Raw genomic sequence first — 19,594 nt, 5'->3', positions numbered from 1 at the left:
CATTATATTATACTGGAACACTGCACTGACTCAGAAGGGTTGAGTCCAGTTCACGGTTTTTAGTGTGTTTATGTCTGCGTTATCTGCTGGAAGAGAAGGACCACTGTCTAAAGACATGTTAACCAAAATCAACGATAGAGTCCTTCTCAGATTGTCTATGCATCTCAGGCACTCCTCTAGACACTTTCAAAGTAAGAGAGGCGGTGCATTTAATGTCATTGCCTTATATCACTAATGAGACGCCTGCAGAAGAGAAGGGGGTGGACAGCAAGGCGAGTAACAAAATAATGAAATATAAAAAAGAAGTGGAGAGAACATGAATTGGGGGTTTGGGAGACAGATAGATCAGCTTGAGGACTTTTTCTCTCTTTCCTCCTCCATCCACTATACCCATCCTCCCTCCCAAACACCTCTGGTCTAATTGGACTAAAAGTGTGATCTAATTAAATGGCCAATTAAAATGCAGTGAGGAATCTGCCCAGTGGCGAATCAGAGGACTGAGATGTAATCAGATGGAAAAACAAACAAAACAAAAATCAATGGGAGGGGAAAAGGTTTAGGAAAATGATAGCTTAGAAGTTGGAGCTGTTACTTAGAAATAACAGCAAAACATAATAAAAAAAAATATATATATAAATTTATATAAATAAAGTGCTTGGGTTTGACAAGCTTATGGTAAAAAAGAAAGGTATCAAATATTCTTTTTAATAAATTATAATTTTTCCAATTTAAATTAAAAGGTAGAAACCAGCATTTCAAAATAAGCAGTAAAAGTTTGGAACAGATGAAGTGTCTGTTTCTGATTATTGGTTTTGATTGACCATTTCAGTCCAGTTAGCCAAAATCTAAGCATGGCTTGAAATGTACATCATGTTATACATTAAAAAGAAAAGAAAAAAAGGCAACAGAAGTAACAGCATTCATTTATCAGTATTGCTCCAGTTTATCTTCTAGGGGGAAAAAATAGGAGAGACTTATACAAATTGAGCATCAATGAAAAGTCAATTTGAATCTTGCCTCTTGAAAGGGATTACATTTAGGTCTGGACTTTGACTGGTCCACTCTGTTAGATGACTCTGCTTTGCTTTAAACTCAAGTCCAGTCCTCAACTTTTTGATTTGCCCCATTTTCAACACACCTGAATCAAATGAGTGGCTCATTACCATGCCTTTGCTGAGCTATACTACAAGATTTAACCTTTAGATTCAGGTGTGTTAGAAAAGAGATGCATCTAAAAGTAACAGCATGGTAGCTATTTAGGGCTGGGCTTTAGCACCCTTGATTTAAACCATTCGACTGTAGCATTGGTTGTATATTTAGAGGCATTGTCTTTCCGGAAGGTGAACTTTCGCTCCAGTCAACAGCTGTTCTTCCAGGATTGCTCTGTATTTAGTTCTATCGCCTTCCTAACAACTTTGACCCACTTTTATTTCCCTACTGAGAAAAAACATCCCCAGAGTATGATGCTGCCCTCTCGGTGTTTTCATATGGGGTAGGTTTGGTGCAGCACTGGGATAGGTTTTGTTCTAACCTCTAAATCCAATATAAAAGTCATTGAATTTGGTGTGGGGAGAATGTAGAACGTAGGAAAATGAGGAATAGGTAAAACCAAGGAATAGTCGCCAAAAACTGAACTGCAGTGTATATCACAATCTGTGTGCTGTAGGATGGATAACAAGATATCAGTCTCAACTTGTATATGCGTAAAAACACTGCTTAAACCCTGTTAGAGTGGATGGATTTGTTCTACAAAAAATGTATTTAAAATGTTATTCTAATGCAAAAATGGAAAATTCATCAAGGAATTGAGGTGGTTGATTTTCTTTTAGGGAGCAGAATCTTCCTCTTTCCATCTGTTAGTAGCTTCCACACTGGGAACCGCCCCCTATGGACAGCTTTAGCACATTAAATATTAATGCTAGGATTCAATTCAACATTTCCCTCTAATCTCCTTAACAATTAGAGAGATGCAGAAGCACCCATAATTAGCTTTGTCACAAAGGGTCTCTACAGTCTTAACTCCTAATGGGATAATTACAAACCAAAGACACCAAAATGACCAACAGATATACCAACTATGAGCACAGAGGAAAGCCTCTGGGATTTGGATGTGTGAAGCTGCTATCTGAGTTTGGATTCTTACCATATCTTTGTTGAGAGGGGATACCTTGGAAGAGTCTTCCCAGTTCAGAGCATCCTCAGTGGGTGTGAAGTCACATCCAGGTCCCCTACCTGGCCTGATCCTGGCTCCTGGCAGAGCAGAGAAAGCTTCTCACTCACGCTGAGACCCACCCACCTGTCCACACAAATAACTGCCAGTAAAAAGCATGGATGGGAATGACAGTTTGCTTTTTATCCTTCATGCTATCAATCGTGCTCCACCTTGCTACAACTGCTTACATGTAGAGGTTTTAAAAAGTCACTGCTAAAACCCTTTGCTTTATTATTCCTTTGTTTTACTAGTCTTTTCTGTTTTTTCAGAAAAATACATTCTAAACTGCTAAGTCATATTATGCCCTATATAATATTAGGAAAGAATGCTTATTGAACAGTTGTCCTGCAGGCAGTCACCGGCAACCCTTGGAGAAGGGCACGCCTCATAATACTGTTGCTTAAGTAGAAGCTGGCTGTAACCACAGAGTTGTGAACCAACAATTATAATAGAAAGTTGAGTGAAGGGAAAAAGATGTACACAGGAGACACATCGGTAACATTTTACACTGGTTTAAATGATTGTGGGTACCTATTTCGAAGGAACAAGTTTAAACTGTATTAAATACTGAATTTCAATTTTCTAATTGCAGGTTGTAGAGTCCGGAAGGGCGACAGAATCTGGAAATTTTAGAATATGTTGTGCTTTTTTGCCATTGACAAACATATGCTGATTTATTTTCCAGTACGACTAGGAGATCTGAAAGAAGTATTATGATCTAATGACCATTACCGTATATATGTTATGATATTTTTGGAGAATTTATTATTATTTATTAGTTTATATATATATATATATATATATATATATATATATATATATTACTTCACCAGCATTACATACTTGGGTGGTGACCAGATGGCTTGGTTGCACCTGTGTACACTTCTGTCAGTGTGTCCCAGGGCACCTTTAGCTTACCACAATCAATGTGTGAATGTAATATAATGTGAATCCTTTTATTGTCCCACAATGGGGAAATTCACGCTCTTTTAACCCATCCTCTCCCCTTGGAGAGCAGTGGGCTGCCATTGTGTGGTGCCCGGGGAGCAGTGGCAGCCTGTGGAAATGACTGGGACTTGAACTAAGAACCTCTTTAACCCAAGGTAATGTCCTAACCACTAGGCCACCACTAAATAAATGACAGAAATTAATGAATTAATGTCATCTAAAGTGATTTGGAGTCCCCTGACTTGTAAAGGCACTATGCCAGTATAGGCTATTTACCATTTTTCCTTTATTTAATTAGTAGGTCCCAGTGAGATCAAAAATCACCTTTACCAAGGTACCTGGTCAATGCAGCTGTCATTGTGAACCCAAAACTATAACAAACAAAAAGAACATAAAACACAACTGTTTCAACAATGCAGACAAATTTAAGGCCACTATTACGGCAACATGGGCTTCTATGACACCTCAGCAAAGCCACAAGCTGGTCACCTGTACGCCACACTACATCGAAGCAAGTGGGAGTGGTGGCCTAGTGGTTAGGGGACAGGGTATGCTGAGCTTCTGAGTTCGAAACCCACTCCCACAGACTGCCATTCTGGCTCCCCAGGCATGCTATGATGGCAGCCCAAGGGGATAGGTTAAAGAGGTACCTAGTCCAATGTGAGGTCAATAAAGTTCAATTATTAATTATCAGCATGGATCTAAATAATGTCCAAGCAGATAGCGCCCAAATACATGCTATTGTCAACTTACTATACTTACATCACTCTTAAGAAATAAACATAAAAAATAAAATAATCTATAATAATCTCTTATATAAGGGATTAAAAGTTACAATCTAATCTAATGGATCTGTGTTTTTATGTCTATAAACCTTTACCATAAGAACAGATAACAGTAATAAAAGTCAGAGCATCAACATGTATATTATATCAGTAGCAGAAGAAGTTATGCTCGTTTTCCACATTAGACAAAAAGCATTTATATATATTGACAAAAATCTGATAATAACATGTTTTAATAAATAGGCAGGGAATTTATTTTATGTTTTTACTGAAGCTTTAAAGCTTACGGACAGATAGTTATTACTTAATTACTTATAAATGCTATAATATATGGAAAGATTTGGAAGAACCGTTTTTTTTACACCAAAGAGTCTATTTACCTAAAAGTTTATTTATTTATTTATTTTTGTCACTCTTAAGGTTTTAGATCATCAACTCAATGTTAACATCAAGAAAAGATAACCCGAGAGAGCTCAAAATCAACCTTTATCGAGGATGTATCAATGGAGAAAGTGGTGTAACGCATCAATATAGGAATAACAACATCTTAACTACAATGATGCAACTCTCCTGTGATTCGAGAAATACATTTTCGTAGTCGCAACATTGCAGAAACGAGTCAAATGGTAAAGCCACTCGAAAAGCTGATAATGTACCAAACTATATTTGACATATTTGCAGTCATTTTTTACCTGTAGGATCAGAGAAAACTCTTCAAAAAGTTTTCCTCCAAAGCGTCCCGTTGGATCTCGGCTGTAAACACTACAACTCCCGTTACACTCCTACATCAAAATCCACTCGCCATTTTTAGAGTTTTTCAGGTAGAAGCTGACGCTTGTTTAACTACGTCAATAAAACTACACTACCCACAAACCCATGCGCCAACCCGGAAGCCCGGCTCGGGTTTCCGTGGCCACCGTGAGATCTGTTCGCCGTTTGTTTCCTGCTACAGAGAAAAGCGGTGTCGAGACTGACCGGGAAGGCTGAACAACACCACCTCATTCTATAACCACAGTATACAATGAAACTGTTAGCAATATCTCCATCTTTGGATATCCGTCTCGCCGCTGTTATACTGCTGGTAAGGGTCCTTTTAGTTTAGTTGTAAAGGGGAGAGGTTACGGTCACTAACAGATGTAGCTAATGTCAACTGCTAAAGTCTGCCCGCTGATATACTGCCCTGCTTTTACAAGCTTTAAATATGCTAAGATATGTGGTATATTTACTAAATCGAGCAATTTAGTTATATAATTTTACATTTGATTAATTATACTATTAACTTATAGTTAGCAGCAGGTACTACCCACTCTTCTGCATTGAGCACTGATAAATGAATGCTAACTGCTAGCACGATTTTCGAAGCTTTTTGGTTGTCTTACTGTTTAAAGGGATTAAGCACATTTGCTGTTCTATTAAACACTGTTATTATCCTACTTTTCGTGTCATTATATATGTGTCTCCTAATGATGCTCGCCGGTTGGTAAATTCCTCTGTTGTGGCTCATTCTCATTGGCCAACAACCCGGAACTAGAGGTGAGCTTAGTTAGCCCTGAAATGAAAACTTCTCTGTGAGGTGCAGAGCTATGGTTTGATAGGTTTAACCGCGGCGAATGTGACAGTTTGTCAGTGTGCAGCTGTCACACCACCTTATTTAAAATCAAAAACACAATATGCATACAGAGTAGACCTTGTTTAAAGCAACTATGGCTCTGCAGCTACTGATATTTAATAAAATGACCACAAAGGACGTTTTAATCTTGTAAAAAGGCATCAGGAAATGCTTTTTTATGAGTTTCTTATGCTACATCTGCATTGAGCTTTTACAATTAAACCTACTAGTACAAAATCCATTTTAATTACTTAAATTTATATTTTAGTTTTTCATAAACAAGAGAAATTGGCATTTGGTGAGGTTCAGCGAAAAGCTTTCTTATCTTGAATGTTTAACTGTTCTGTTTGGTCTAAAGATAGAATAGGGCTGGACAGTATGGCCAAACTGTGTATTAGGATGGGGTGATTAATTTTGGTCAATATGATATACTTTCAATATGAATATAGAACAATTCAAAGCCCCAGACAGACTGCTAAGAATGGCCACAACAGTTGTCTGTACAAACTTTGACATTTATTTTGCCAGATTTACAAAACTCCTACATAAATCCTTTATAAATATTTGCTTTTTTAAAAAAAACAGCACTAAAATAATAACAAATTCTGCCAGGGTTGCGGTGGGGCCGTAGTCTATCTCTGGCAGTCTATGAGCGAGAGGCGAGGTACACCCTAGACAGGTCACTAGTTTGTCGCAAGGCAGCACATAGACACATAAGGAAATACAACCATGCAGACACTTACACCTAAGACAATTAAGAGAAGCCAGTGGCCTCTATGCACAACTTTAATACTTCCTGAACTTAAGGCAGCTCTTTTGTTTCCTGTCTTTTCCTACTGGATGAACAGATTAATCCAGGTGTGCATGTATTAGTTAAAGACCTTCTTACATTAAATTAAAAGGACTTTAAACTGTTGATGTCATACGACAAAGAGTTTTACTGGATTTGAAACTGCCACTTTTCCCAGTCTTGGCATGGTATGAAACCCATTATTAACCATGCTTAGATTTTAGAAGCAAGGCCAGATATTCAAGTACCAACTTAAGTTTTCCTTTTAATTTATTGACTTATTGAAATGACTCTGATATTTCAATTTATTTGTTTATTAAAATATTTAGCCAGCTCTAGCTATCATAGTACTATTGTTCTCATATTCTGGTTAAAGTGCATATTGAGTCATCACTGATCCTACCTCATACTATACGCACCATTTTCAAGACTTTTCTTTAATAAATATTTGCACTAGAGTTTATATGATAGAGGGAGGCGTATAAACCTGAAACAGAAAAAGGAAACTGGAAAAGAAAAATCTATTTTGCTAAAATTTGATCTTTCAAAAGTAAACCATAATGGGTGACTAGGTGAAACAACTATAAACTGTTCTCCTTATGCGCTCTTTTGATTTGTTGAACATTATCATCATAATGTTTTGGGTTAAGTTCTGCAGTCATTCATGGACAATAATAAACATGGCCCTGCTCAAATTGCAGCCTTGACATGATGGGCTTTAGTCTATCGTTTGGCGTTAGGTGTATATTTTTAAGTGTTAAATGCTAATGCACTTAAATAGACCATCTTTAGTAAAACATTGAACTAAAAAAAGCATCTTATCATGCGCTATAGCTACATAAAACAAGTGCTTCAACAACTAATTTAGTAATTATAGTCAAAGTTAAGTTGGGAGTGTCATCATGTTTATTGTTTTTCTTAGTTTGATAATCCAATGCGGAGCCTGCATGTTTTCAAAACCTGCACTTCTGGTTTAAGATATCAGGGCTTTGTTTTAAAGAACTGAATGCCAATAAGGCAACTGATGCTTCATCTTCAAAATAAAACTCAAAACTTTGCTTGGCACAGGAACTCTGGATAAATGTTTTCCACTACAATCTCTGTCCAGTTTACCTCTTAAAGACGAGGTTTTTAAAACTATTGTTTCAGATATTTTTGCAAATGTATTACTGATAAAACAAAAAAACCAAACAAAAAAAACCTATGTTAATAATTGCCCACAGACTTTGCTATGAGATGTGAACTCAGGTGCAGTTTCTATTTCTGCGATTTATCTTTAAAATATTTCTGTAAATTGTCTCAATACTATCAGTAATAGATTTGGTTGATTAAATGTGGTTTGAAAAAAAATACAAAGCCAACAACATAATGTCCCACAGTTGACACTTCATCTTGGCGCACAAAATAATTGTGTCAATAATTGTTTGCCAAGATGAAATAGCTGTGATTTCCAACATTTGTCTGTAGGCCTCCAAGACAGTATTGTATCAAGGCATATATCCTGAGAGAATGGTAAAAAGGGTGTGGAGTACTGAAGGTCCTATTGAGCTTAGTGGTCCTTCTAAACTGATTTGGATCCACCATGTCACTTCCTATAGTTGGCTCTCAAAACAACTCTGAATGACTGTAGTAAAAGAGCCTCAGTATTAGCTGACCAACAAGCCGCTGGTCGCTCTAGCAGAGCCCCATCCTTGCTCTTTGAAGAAAGAAAAAAGTTCAAATATTTATCTGCTGATGAAATGAAATAAAAGATTCCCCTCTTTGGCCTGAATCCTAGGCATTATATTTACTAGACACGTCTTATCACTAAGTGATTAAACAATGAAATGGGTGTTAACGTTCAAACTGAGAGCGATGTCATTCTGTAGCAGGAAGTGGGACACTACTCAAGCTTCAGGGGAAGTTGATAATAACATTGCACAGGGACATCTTTGGCAATAACCTGCTCCAAACAACCTTAGTATGGGGTCAAGGTTCATCTTCCAGCAGAAAAAGGAGTGGTTTACGAAGGAGTCTGTGAACGTCACTGAGTGAACCAGCGACATCGCAGACGTATACCTGTATAATCCTCGCTGGAAAGATCTGAAAAATGTCTGTATCAGGACTTCCTATACAACCTAGTGGAGCTAGAGTGTTTCTGCAAAGAACAATGATAAAATATTATAAATAACACGTTTAGTTGTTATTATTACACTCTCTAGTAAAAGAGTCAGTATTTCCTATCAAAGAGGTTGAACAAAGTATTTAGCAAAATCTGTGGATACTTAAATACTTGTCAGCTTTTTTTTTTTTTTAACAAATTAGCCAAATTAACTGTTTGTTATATAATATGATAATATTTGTGAAATTTAGAGTGTAAAGTAATTTTCCATTATCTAATAAGGATATATTAAAATAAAATGTGAAGAAAGGGAAGATGTGTAAATTTTACCAATGCAGAGTTGATAAGAATGACTGTAACAATCTATTAGTATGTTATTGGTCCAGAGACGTGCATGCAACAACCTTTGATTCACTTTTAGAGGTGATATTGGTTTTAGCTCCCTATATCCATCTTTTCCTATCATGTGCTCAGCTTCAATTAACCAATGTTCTGTCTGCAGGTGATGGGCCTCTCTACTCCAGGGCAAACAGAAATCGTCAGTTTGGACTCATCCAACATCGACGATGTCCTAAGTAAGACATTGTGTTGTTAGCGGCAACAAGTATAACAGTTTTGGCCATTGTATTTATACTGATACTGCTTTTGTGCATATTTTTTTCTTTTAATTTAGCTTTAGTCAATACAGTTATATGCTTTTATCTAAGCAAATTGTATATCTATTTATTTATTTTGTTTTACCAGAAATAATAATACTAATGATAATATTCATGGCTGCCCACAGTTTCATTGGGTTTTTGCAATGTTGACTTTTGCAGCAACCCCACCTCCTGTTTTTTTTTTTTTTTTTGCTCTCTTTGTATTACATATGGAAACTGAGAATGTGCAACTTTGTTTTAAATATCGTTATTTTATTTTCTCTTTCAAAAGCTTTCATATTTGAGTTCAAAATTGTTATGCACATTGTTTTTTTTCAGTGAACTTAAGAGCCATTGAACTAGACTATAACATTTATTTAAGGAAAACTCTGTAAAATAATAAAATAGGAGCTTTCAAGCAGGGCTGTGAATACATATTTTAACATTGCCCAGCCAATGTAGAAGGAATAATGCCGTTTAGAGGGTATTTAAATGTTGTCTGACAATCTATTTGCATTTATAGCAATGGAGATTTCGCTGGAGGCGTAAACAAGTATAAAGTAGTCTGAAAGATAAAGGGAGTGAATTATTAAACTGATCAGAAAATAAGAAGTGTAGATTTTAAACATTTATCATTTTATGATTTCAGAAATGTACGCTTTATTTCACCAGGCGTATAGGTATTGAATTTTAAGTTGAGTCATGAAAAGAAGAAAATTATTATTACTATATGATGACTTATGTGATATGTTACTCATGTGATACTTAGATGAGTGAATTATTAGATTTAAGATGAGATATCCTAAATCAACATATGCAGTTATGAGTTTTAACATATAGAGTTGTTTTCATATAAATGTACAGATCTGATGACTTTGTGTTTTCTTCTTATAGATAATGCTGGTGTAGCCTTAGTCAACTTTTACGCAGACTGGTAAGTAATATTTTCTTCTTTTCCAGCTTTTAGACCTTTTTGTACTTTTTTAGTCCTGTTATAATGGACATTTTTTCTAAGTTTTTGGCTTCCTGTCCCTCTTTCATTACACTAACTATACAACTATCTCCTAGATTTACCATGTAATTTCTTTTTTGACTTTTTATTTTCTTTGTACTTTATATACATCCAGTTTGTGCTGATTGACCTTTCATCTAAACTTTCTGCAGGTGTAGATTTAGTCAAATGCTCCATCCGATTTTTGAAGAGGCGTCAAACATTGTGAGGGAGGAGTTCCCTGATACCAAGCAGGTGGTGTTTGCTCGAGTCGATTGTGACCAACATTGTGAGTAAAATCTTTCTTATCTTTATGTTGTGTTTTCTCTAACTCTATTCAGGATGTTACTAAAAATACAACTTATAAAGTACCCATGAGACATACAAACACATTTTTCTTCATGAATGTTGCACCAGCCCAGATTTTTAAATAATAACTGGATAATTGTGGAGAGTTTTTTTTTTGTCTTTTTGTTACAAAAAAAGATGGGGATGGTATTTCACTGGGATAGGTTAAGCATTTTAATCCTTGGTGTAAAAACTGTCAGGCTCTTGATGGGTGCCCGGTCTGTCATGGACCTGTTTTAGAGGTCATATACAGTCAAATCTTTTTCAATGTTTTTGTTGGGACTTAAAAAGTAAGAATCAGTCTTTAACTAAAAAAAAATATAGTTCCAAGCATTTATAGGTAATAGAGTGTAGGGAACAAATTAGGGTTTGTCTTTTCAGCACTGTTTTCCCAGTGCTTTTTAGCCTTTACATATGCACATAAGGCTGTAAATGTGCACCACTTCCACTGTTGTTACACCTATTATTAAACCACCGTATCGGGCAGATTTTTAGTGTAATTTTGACACCTTCTGTTTATCCAGCATGTGTGCTGAAATGAGCTGGACAAAGCTCTGGGGGACGGAGTCCAGATGTCAGTCATAGAGCTGATGAGCTCATCAAAAATGAGTAGCGGCCTGATTATCAGTGTTATGGTGACAAATGAAAACTGGCGTGGCATAGTCATCCACTTACAGGGAAAAAGAATGTCAAAGAAAAAGGAAAAGCTCAACCTGAGATGCAAATAATATCTCAAAGACATTGCAAATTTAAAAATAACTGTTTTGTCTCAGTTACAAGGTTTAGCTTTAATTTAAAAAAAGTGTTACTTTATATTTCTGATCAGTCTCAATACAAAGTTTTCATTTCTGATACATTACCAATATTGCCTATGGGATTTGGCCGATACTGATATTTACCTCAAATGATATTTCTATGAATCCTACCAGCTTCTATTACTTATTTTATACTATAGAATGTTAGAAAAGGCTTGATCAAGTAATATTACTAAACCAAGGAACAAAAGTCAACAACTGAAGCTATGAAAACAACTGACCCTAGTAAAATAACCAATTACTTACAGAAACTTTTAACAGGAGTGTTTCTATCAGCATGAATATATTGGAGATTTCAGATGCAGGCTGATAAAATTCAATATTAGTTTTTTGGCTAATGGACCGTTATTAATATTGGATCAGGACACCCGTACTGATCAGTTTTTTAGCATAGGCATTAGCAACGAGAATTTGCCAAAAAATTCTAGAATTCTTTACATAGAAAATAAGAGGTTAACACCTGTGCTCTTACTATATTTGATGCACATGTGCACACAGAGATGCCCATCACAGCAGAGCTCCCATACGTAAGCTGCCAGCTTCAGCCTTTAGAGATAAAGCAAATTAAAGAGAATTATTGATGACCTGCAAACTGTTTGAAGACTAATGACAAAACTGCTCCATCCTGTGAAGACTGGAAGCTTAGAGACTCCCCGCAGAGAGATTGACACCTGCCACGCATGCACACACACACCCATTCACTGTGTGCAGCGAGAATATTTACTCCTGGCGGGGGGGCTTTCATGTGGGAGATCAGAGCTCGGGGCTGACTGAGGGGCTGTGCTTTTAGACTCTGGTTTAACTGCTGTCTCTGTCACTGTGCCGCTCTTCATCTCCATGTGCTGTTTTTTTCCTCCTCAGCATCTCGCTCTTTATCAGTTGATTTACTCGTCTTTGCTTTGCTCCTCCCATTCCTCTGTGTGTAGCCGATATAGCTCAGCGTTACCGCATTACCAAGTATCCAACGCTGAAGCTATTTCGCAATGGAATGATGATGAAGAGGGAGTACAGGGGTCAGAGGTCAGTGACAGCCATCGCTGACTTCATCCGTCAGCAGCAGGTCAACCCAGTTAAGGAGATGCCCTCCATTGAGGAGGTTAATACCATAGATGTAAGTGCTAAATCCACACATTCTGTTACCTCACTTAGGATTCTTTATATCATTGTGGGTAAATACCAAGGAGCTCTATTAAAGACTTGTCCTACATTGTAATTCAACAGAGAAGCAAAAGAAACATTATCGGATACTTTGAGACAAAGGACTCTGATAACTATCACACTTATGAAAAAGTTGCCAACATCCTGCGAGATGACTGCACCTTCTTAGCCGCGTTTGGGTGAGCGCACTGCCATCTCTACATCTCCATCTTTTCTGTTTCCTTTACTGTTTTCCCTCATACATGCTTTTTTAACTTCTATCCATTCAGTGCCGTGTCACAGTCTGAGCGCTTCAGCGGAGACAATGTAATCTACAAACCTGTGGGCGAGGGCGTTCCTGACCTGGTCTACCTCGGCTCCCTCACCAACTTCGACCTGACATACGCTTGGGCTCAGGACAAGTGCGTGCCTCTAGTTAGGGAGATCACCTTTGAAAATGGCGAGGTTTGTTCCTTCAAGGATTCTTTCTGGCACTTTTTCTATTGCATATAATTATACACACATCAGTTTGTGTGATTGCTAGAATGGAAGTCAGGAATCCATGTTTTTTGTCCATCGCCCTGACTTCCCCTTGACCTCCACCCACCTTTAAACCTTTCCCTGTGCATGTGTGTGATCTCCAGGAGCTGACAGAAGAAGGGCTTCCCTTCCTTATCTTGTTTCATCTTAAAGAAGACTCGGACAGTTTAGAAAAGTTCCAAAATGAAGTTACCCGACAGCTAATCAGTGAGAAAGGTAGGGCTTTGTAGTATATAGATAATGTAGCTTGATATACAGTACATGATATATTTTATTCCCTCATACTTTCTACACAGCAAAATGACGTTTGTGACATTTTTGCACCATCTTCAGGGTCTATAAACTTCCTTCATGCGGACTGTGATAAGTTCCGCCATCCTCTGCTCCACATCCAGAAAACCCCTGCTGACTGTCCTGTCATTGCAATCGACTCGTTTAGGCACATGTATGTCTTCCCTGATTTCAAAGACCTCGCGTAAGTATGGAGTCATTCCAAATGATTCAAAATGTGTTAAATACTAATCTATAACTAATTTTAGAAGAAATTAAATGTCAAATTCGTATTTGCACATAAAACAGTTACCAGTAATTTAAAGAGGTGAACACAAGATATTCCTTTCTTGTTCTGTTAAAGCACCGACAACACTCCTCTGTGTTACGGTTGGCTAATAACTTTAATTATGCTGTGCTTGTTGATTCGCCTTCTAGTTACCAGTTGGAAAATCAGCGTTCTCTGATCCTTTAGGTACTAAATGATATAATAACATTATAGGACAGCAATAATGTATTTCTCTCAGGTTTAGGCGTTCAGACAGGAAAAGAGCAGTTTGTGGAAAAGTAGCTTCTAACTTCAACTCTTCAGAAACCTCTTGCTGACTTCCAAGTACAAAACTGTTTCAGGATATGTGCATCACATCATAATCAAAATCCACTTTGGCTGCAGCACTTGCAAAGCATAGTCAAGAGTTTAAATAAAAACGGTTCATTTGTGTTTTTGAAATCTTAAGTCATTGCTACACATGTTACTTTACAACCTCTAGTCCAGACTCACTAGTAGCAAATCCCACTGTTTCAAACATTTGCATTGCTTTTAAATGGGAATAAAGAAATCTGTTCTACACTTATTTCGATTGTTCTGTGTTACATTACCTCTGCTCTTAGAGCAAATAAGCAGTCATTGCAGCAAGGCTGGAAAATATTAAATTTTCAGAGCTACTGATTACACTTCTTTAAAAGAAACCAGAATTACCTAAAACTGGGAATGACAAAAAAACTAGAGATTTAAAGGGATAGTTCGGTATTTTTGACATGAATCTGTATGGCATCCCCGTCACCAGTGTCATGCAATCACACTGACTTACCCCTGGCAGCGTCCTGTGAGCAGAGTTCTCGTCCAGTTTTGGTCAAGCCGAAAGTAGTCCGGCAGGTTTGCTAGAGCCAGCGAAATAAAACGTTTCTCTTCCCAAAACATTATGTGTTCAAAAGAGTGATATTTTTGCATCCCAAAAACGTTGTAGTGGAAAAAGTCACACGTCGTTATCAATTGGTCCTATTTTCTCTCTGTTCGTATCAGTGCGCGCCGTCATTCAGACAGCTAGGGCCTACAAACCTGACAACAGCCAGATGCATGTCTCCCTCCGCCCAGCTAGGAGCTAGGCGGAGGGAGACATGCATCTGGCTGTTGTTGAGCTCGCTGTCTGAATGACGGCGCGCACTGATACGAACAGAGAGAAAATAGGACCAATTGATAACGACGTGTGACTTTTTCCACTACAACGTTTTTGGGATGCAAAAATATCGCTCTTTTGAACACATAATGTTTTGGGAAGAGAAACGTTTTATTTCGCTGGCTCTAGCAAACCTGCCGGACTACTTTCGGCTTGACCAAAACTGGACGAGAACTCTGCTCACAGGACGCTGCCAGGGGTAAGTCAGTGTGATTGCATGACACTGGTGATGGGGATGCCATACAGATTCATGTCAAAAATACCGAACTATCCCTTTAAGGTCAGTAAGGTCTAATAAACATTCATAAAAATCTAGCTGAAATGGCACAATTCAATTCTCAAGCAGTGACCGACATCAAACATTCCTTTAAATTGCTCTGATTAATGAGTTGCATGGAGCATTATTCACCCATTTGTAATTGTTTATAATGAGATCTGTTCAGAACCAAATGAATTTTATCACTCAACACATACACACTGCTATGCTCTGAGCTGCAGAGAAATGCCAAACCTCCTAAAATTTTCCCTTTATTAATGGGCCAGGACACCGGAGCTAATGTGACATGATTTGGCACGTGCAATAAGTGCTAAACTAATCCAGTCTAATCTAACTTAATCTTATTTATTCAGCCACCCCCCAACCCCACCACACCCCCTACAATCATTGTCTGATCAGATAGACCGTAGCCTGGAGGACCTTACTAGATCCTCCACAACCTAATTTCATTACAACAGCTCTGCATGCGTAGCACACAGCCTTTAATTACATTAGCACATTATGTTATATATACTTGTTTGCTTAAGTGTGTCCTGATCTGACACCCATAAACACAGTTAAGTTAAACCCTGGGTCAGAGCTGCCTATGTGACATGGCACCAGCAGATTTCCAACCCTCAACATCACTTTGACCAACCAGATCTGATCTGTTTTCATGCTTCAACAGAAGGCATCAACTGCTGCCACAAGTTGTTCCGTCTAATAGCGCTGGTTAACTCTGGGCTGCACCTCATTGTTATGGATAAAGTGATGGAATGTTTGAAATAAAAACATGATGCTGATAATAGAACAATTCATTTCTTTCACTCTTCAGAACTGCCTTTCCATACAAAATAGGTAAGAATGAAAGATGACATAAATATTACAAAGGTGAAATAAGTGAGGAAAAATAAAACGGTGAATTGAAAAATCTTTTCATTTCCAATATTTATTTCTCTTCTGTTGTCTAAAAGGTCTGCAAAAGAATGGAGGCATGGAATCAGACCTTTCTTAAACATTGAATTTTTTAGCTTTTGCGATTGTTTTTGGTTTAAATTCACCAGCGCAAATTACACCTGTAAAAATCCCACAGCAGCAATTTGTATGTGTATAAAATGAATAACCTGCAACAAAATACTCTTTGATTATGCAAGTCAAAACAGCATTAGAGCAAGTCTAGCTGCTTTTATCTAATTACATACGCTAATTTCATCACAGCACACATTAGTACTATGAACAGAGAGTTAGGTTTTTTAACAGTTTAGCTTGTAGCGCAACGTTTATCATACAGCAAACGTTTCACCCATCGTGCTCTCCTGTTGTTTTTGAAATTGTATGGTTCGGGCACTGTGGAAATTCAGTGCTGTATTACATGCTTTAGCGTATTTCCAAATATTTTGGGAACCCCAGCCTTTGTGCTCAGCAGGGGTTGTCATGTTACAGAGCTGTGTAGCACAAAATACTAGAAGGTCAACACTTTTTGCCATTTTAATTTCTGGAAGCAATTTATTGTTGAAGATATTTAAAGTAAAAATAATGAAAATCTATTATTGCCCAGGATAAGAATTGTTAGAAGTTGGTATCTGACTTTATTTCTTTCATAAAGGTCTGCTAATCCAAGCTAGGGTTGAACAATTTTTACCTTAAAATTCAAAATAGCTTCTTTTCTTTTGTTTTACCATTACTGCGTTTTTTATTTGCTATTCCGCTGTACAAACCACAAACATGCAGATATTTCACTTCAGTTTCAGTGTTCATTACCTTGATCTCTTATGTCTAAGTAGCAATTTCTTTTTGCTTAAAATTCGCATAAGAATTTGCATGGGAATTTGATGGAAATTTGGCTAAATGCATATTTCATCTGTTTTCTTTTTTTTTTCTTCTCCTTAGTGTTCCTGGAAAGCTAAAACAGTTTGTTTTGGATCTTCACTCTGGGAAGCTTCACAGAGAGTTCCACCATGGTCCTGACCCCACAGACAGCACGCCTGGACAGGTGGGCCACAGGGTTCACTTAACTCTGTTCACAAGATTTTATTCATTTTCTTTTTATCATTTTGAAATGCTCCCGTTTTGATTGCATCTTACTTTGGTTTTAAGGAGGAAACAGGCAAAGAACTGGCCAGCAATCCCCCAGAGAGCTCATTCCAGAAGCTGGCACCAAGCGAGACCCGCTACACCATCCTCAGACGGGACCGTGACGAGCTGTGACCTGAACAGCCTTTCAGAGATCCTGAGACTCAATGCCACGCCCCGGGGTCAGGGAGGGGGTCAGGGTTGGGACAGGCCAGCAGGACAGAAGAATAACACCCAACACCCTTACTAGAGAAATTGAGAATGGACAAGAAGGAAGACTGAAAAGTTAACAAACGAAGATCATAAAGCGGTGGGGGGGAGGGAGAGTGCTGTCCATAACACAACAATGTTGGAGTAATCTATATTTTCATAACTTAACCATGCAATTTTTTATTTTGAATCAGCAGGATTGGTAATAAGAAGCAGATGTGTTTGGTCAGGGGGTATGGGGCATTTAGGACTTAAAGAGAAGTTTACTTTTATTTCTTTGGAGGTTGTAAATATGTTTGCTACGTTGGAATCACAATATCGGTCTAAGTTAAATGCAGAGTTTTCTTTATTTTATTCAGTCTCTTTTTCATGATGATCAACGAACTGTCCTCACTCCATTTGTACGGTCCTGATCTGTGGTTTATTCAAATTTAGCCTGGTCTCCATACAAGATGATCCTTTACTATCATTAACCTCATGGCTGCATCTCAACACGATCAACTTCTGTCTGATTTCATTTATAGAGCACACGTAAAAAAAAGAAAGAAAAAATACCTGTTTAAAGTAGCTTTATTTTAATTTCTTTTCATCATACCGACATTAAAAACAGCTTGTAGGAGTAGCAACATTTCTAACTGAGACAAGAAACTGAGCTATTCCATCCTTTTGTAATATGCCTTTTTTCCTCTCTCTGGTACTGTTTGTATTTTGGTTATGGCTAATGAGGTCTGTTCAGATGCTAATGAGAATACCCTTTAGATATTTTTATGTTCTACTTTTTACAGTACGGTGCCACATTGGACTTAATTAATCAATTTATTTCAAGCTACCGGTAATCAGACTTTCCCTGGACAACCCAATTAAGATTTCTGCTATAACACAAAATCCCAAACCATTAATCAGCAATTAAAATAGCCGGTAATGGCAGCATCATGATGTGGGGATAAAGCTTAATTTGAGTTAAAGACCCAAATTCTTTTCAAATAAGTCGCAGAGAGATTATAAAAGGCTTCTACATGATTTCCATTGATATCATGAATTTGTGTATTTGTTGTCTGTGTGCCCTTATGGTTGGCGGTGGGGGACATTAAGAGTCGAGCATTTTTAGGAGGAAACCCCACACGGTAAAAATGGTGGAAATGAAGCCTGCCACTTTGTACGATTTTTTTTTTTTAACTGCATTTGTCTCTACGTCTATAAGGTTTTCTCGTATTTCAGAGAATCAAGACGTCGGTTTGAACATGCTTGTATCGGGGTGGGGCTCATTTGTGTTGCGTGTCCTAACCTTCAATGTAGGACTAGCATTGAGACATATCTGCCCACATACAAAGAAACAAGGGGGGTAAGGGGTCTGATGCCATATTTCAATCACTCATCTCAGAGGTGAATGAGAACAAAAAAAATAGATAAAATGAAATAAAAAAGGTTTTACAGACTTGTTTGTGTCTGAACTCTATTATTCCTGCACCCCTCCCCCCCTTTTTTTTATATATATATATATATATATTTTTTACAATAAATTACATTACATAAAAACAGGTGTGTAGTAACTTGCTAGATTTACTTGAGTACGTTTAAAATAAGAGTACTTTTAGGAGCTGTACTTTACCTTTTAAATTTACTGCAGTAATATTGAGTAACATTTCTAGTTTACCTACGACAAGTTGAGCTATTTGATATCAAGGGAAATTGCAAAAAACTAGGTCTTGTCAACATTTCATCTTTTCCTAATATAAATGCATTACTTACTGGTCTCCATGTGCATGTTAAATAATCTGAAGTGTTTCTTTTGCACAAATTTTCGATATTGTAATGTTTTTATTTCGATTGCATCATTTTTAATATAAAACGGACTACAATTAGGTGAAAAATACTTTTTTTTTACTTTGCTTCTATTTTCTCATTACTAAGACACCCTATATTGATGAATGCCCACTACTTCTGCCATTAGAACATTTTTATTTTCTGGTAAAGCATAAAAGCAAAAAATCCTAAACTTAAAAGCCTGTTAGCAGCATAATGCAGAGGGGGCAGCACACCCTGATTAAGGTTTATTGGCAGTAAAGCTAAAATGCATCCAAAATGAATACTGTGTCTAAATAAATCTATTATCAGTTTATCCAATGAACAACAATTTTGTTTTATAATTTTTTTTATTGGACAGAAGTAGTATGCCAACCTCAAACATTTCAGTCTGAAGTGGTCTGGACTTTGGCACCATTAGTGGTACATCACTGCATACATATAAGAATTGCTTCTTTAATTTAAAGCTGTTTTACCCACATGAACTGTCAGCTGTTCACATTTTCCCAGATACAAAAATACTTAGAAAAAGACATTAGTAAAACCTTCATGTGAAAAAAGAAACAAAAAATGTGGATATTTGACCAACTGGAACAAAATATTTCGAGCTA

At 37.2% G+C, this 19,594-nt stretch overlaps 2 protein-coding genes across 2 annotated transcripts in view; one reads left to right on the top strand and one right to left on the bottom strand.

Annotated features, from left to right (window-relative positions):
* invs (inversin) overlaps positions 1-4,764 on the bottom strand; it is a 29,458-nt gene extending 24,694 nt beyond the window's left edge. The window contains exons 1-2 of the mRNA XM_015370640.1: positions 4,638-4,764; positions 2,144-2,296 (exon numbers count right to left, since the gene is read on the bottom strand). Of these exons, the coding sequence (XP_015226126.1) occupies positions 2,144-2,146 (3 nt within the window). The 5' untranslated portion in view covers positions 2,147-2,296; positions 4,638-4,764. The remainder of the gene's footprint in view (positions 1-2,143; positions 2,297-4,637) is intronic.
* Positions 4,765-4,862: 98 nt separating this feature from the next.
* erp44 (endoplasmic reticulum protein 44) lies at positions 4,863-17,712 on the top strand. The gene is made up of 11 exons (XM_015370459.1): positions 4,863-5,026; positions 8,948-9,020; positions 9,978-10,017; positions 10,248-10,363; positions 12,164-12,348; positions 12,459-12,574; positions 12,665-12,839; positions 13,019-13,130; positions 13,248-13,389; positions 16,788-16,890; positions 16,995-17,712. The coding sequence occupies exons 1-11, from the start codon at positions 4,967-4,969 to the stop codon at positions 17,103-17,105; spliced, it is 1,233 nt and encodes a 410-aa protein (XP_015225945.1). The 5' UTR covers positions 4,863-4,966; the 3' UTR covers positions 17,106-17,712.
* The last annotated feature ends 1,882 nt before the right edge of the window (positions 17,713-19,594 follow it).

Source organism: Cyprinodon variegatus, unplaced genomic scaffold, assembly GCF_000732505.1.
Source record: "Cyprinodon variegatus isolate N-32 unplaced genomic scaffold, C_variegatus-1.0 Scaffold2, whole genome shotgun sequence".
NCBI classification, from domain to species: domain Eukaryota; kingdom Metazoa; phylum Chordata; class Actinopteri; order Cyprinodontiformes; family Cyprinodontidae; genus Cyprinodon; species Cyprinodon variegatus.
Note: the sequence above shows the minus strand (reverse complement) of the source record. Positions and strands in the feature narration are given on the sequence as shown.

Bases quoted from the DNA above. Each gene is read 5' to 3' on its own strand.
- erp44 (XM_015370459.1), top strand. From the start codon at position 4,967: ATGAAACTGTTAGCAATATCTCCATCTTTGGATATCCGTCTCGCCGCT. The intron at 9,021-9,977 runs GTAAGACATTGT...TTCTTCTTATAG, and splicing joins CAACATCGACGATGTCCTAA to ATAATGCTGGTGTAGCCTTA. The intron at 16,891-16,994 runs GTGGGCCACAGG...TTTGGTTTTAAG, and splicing joins CAGACAGCACGCCTGGACAG to GAGGAAACAGGCAAAGAACT.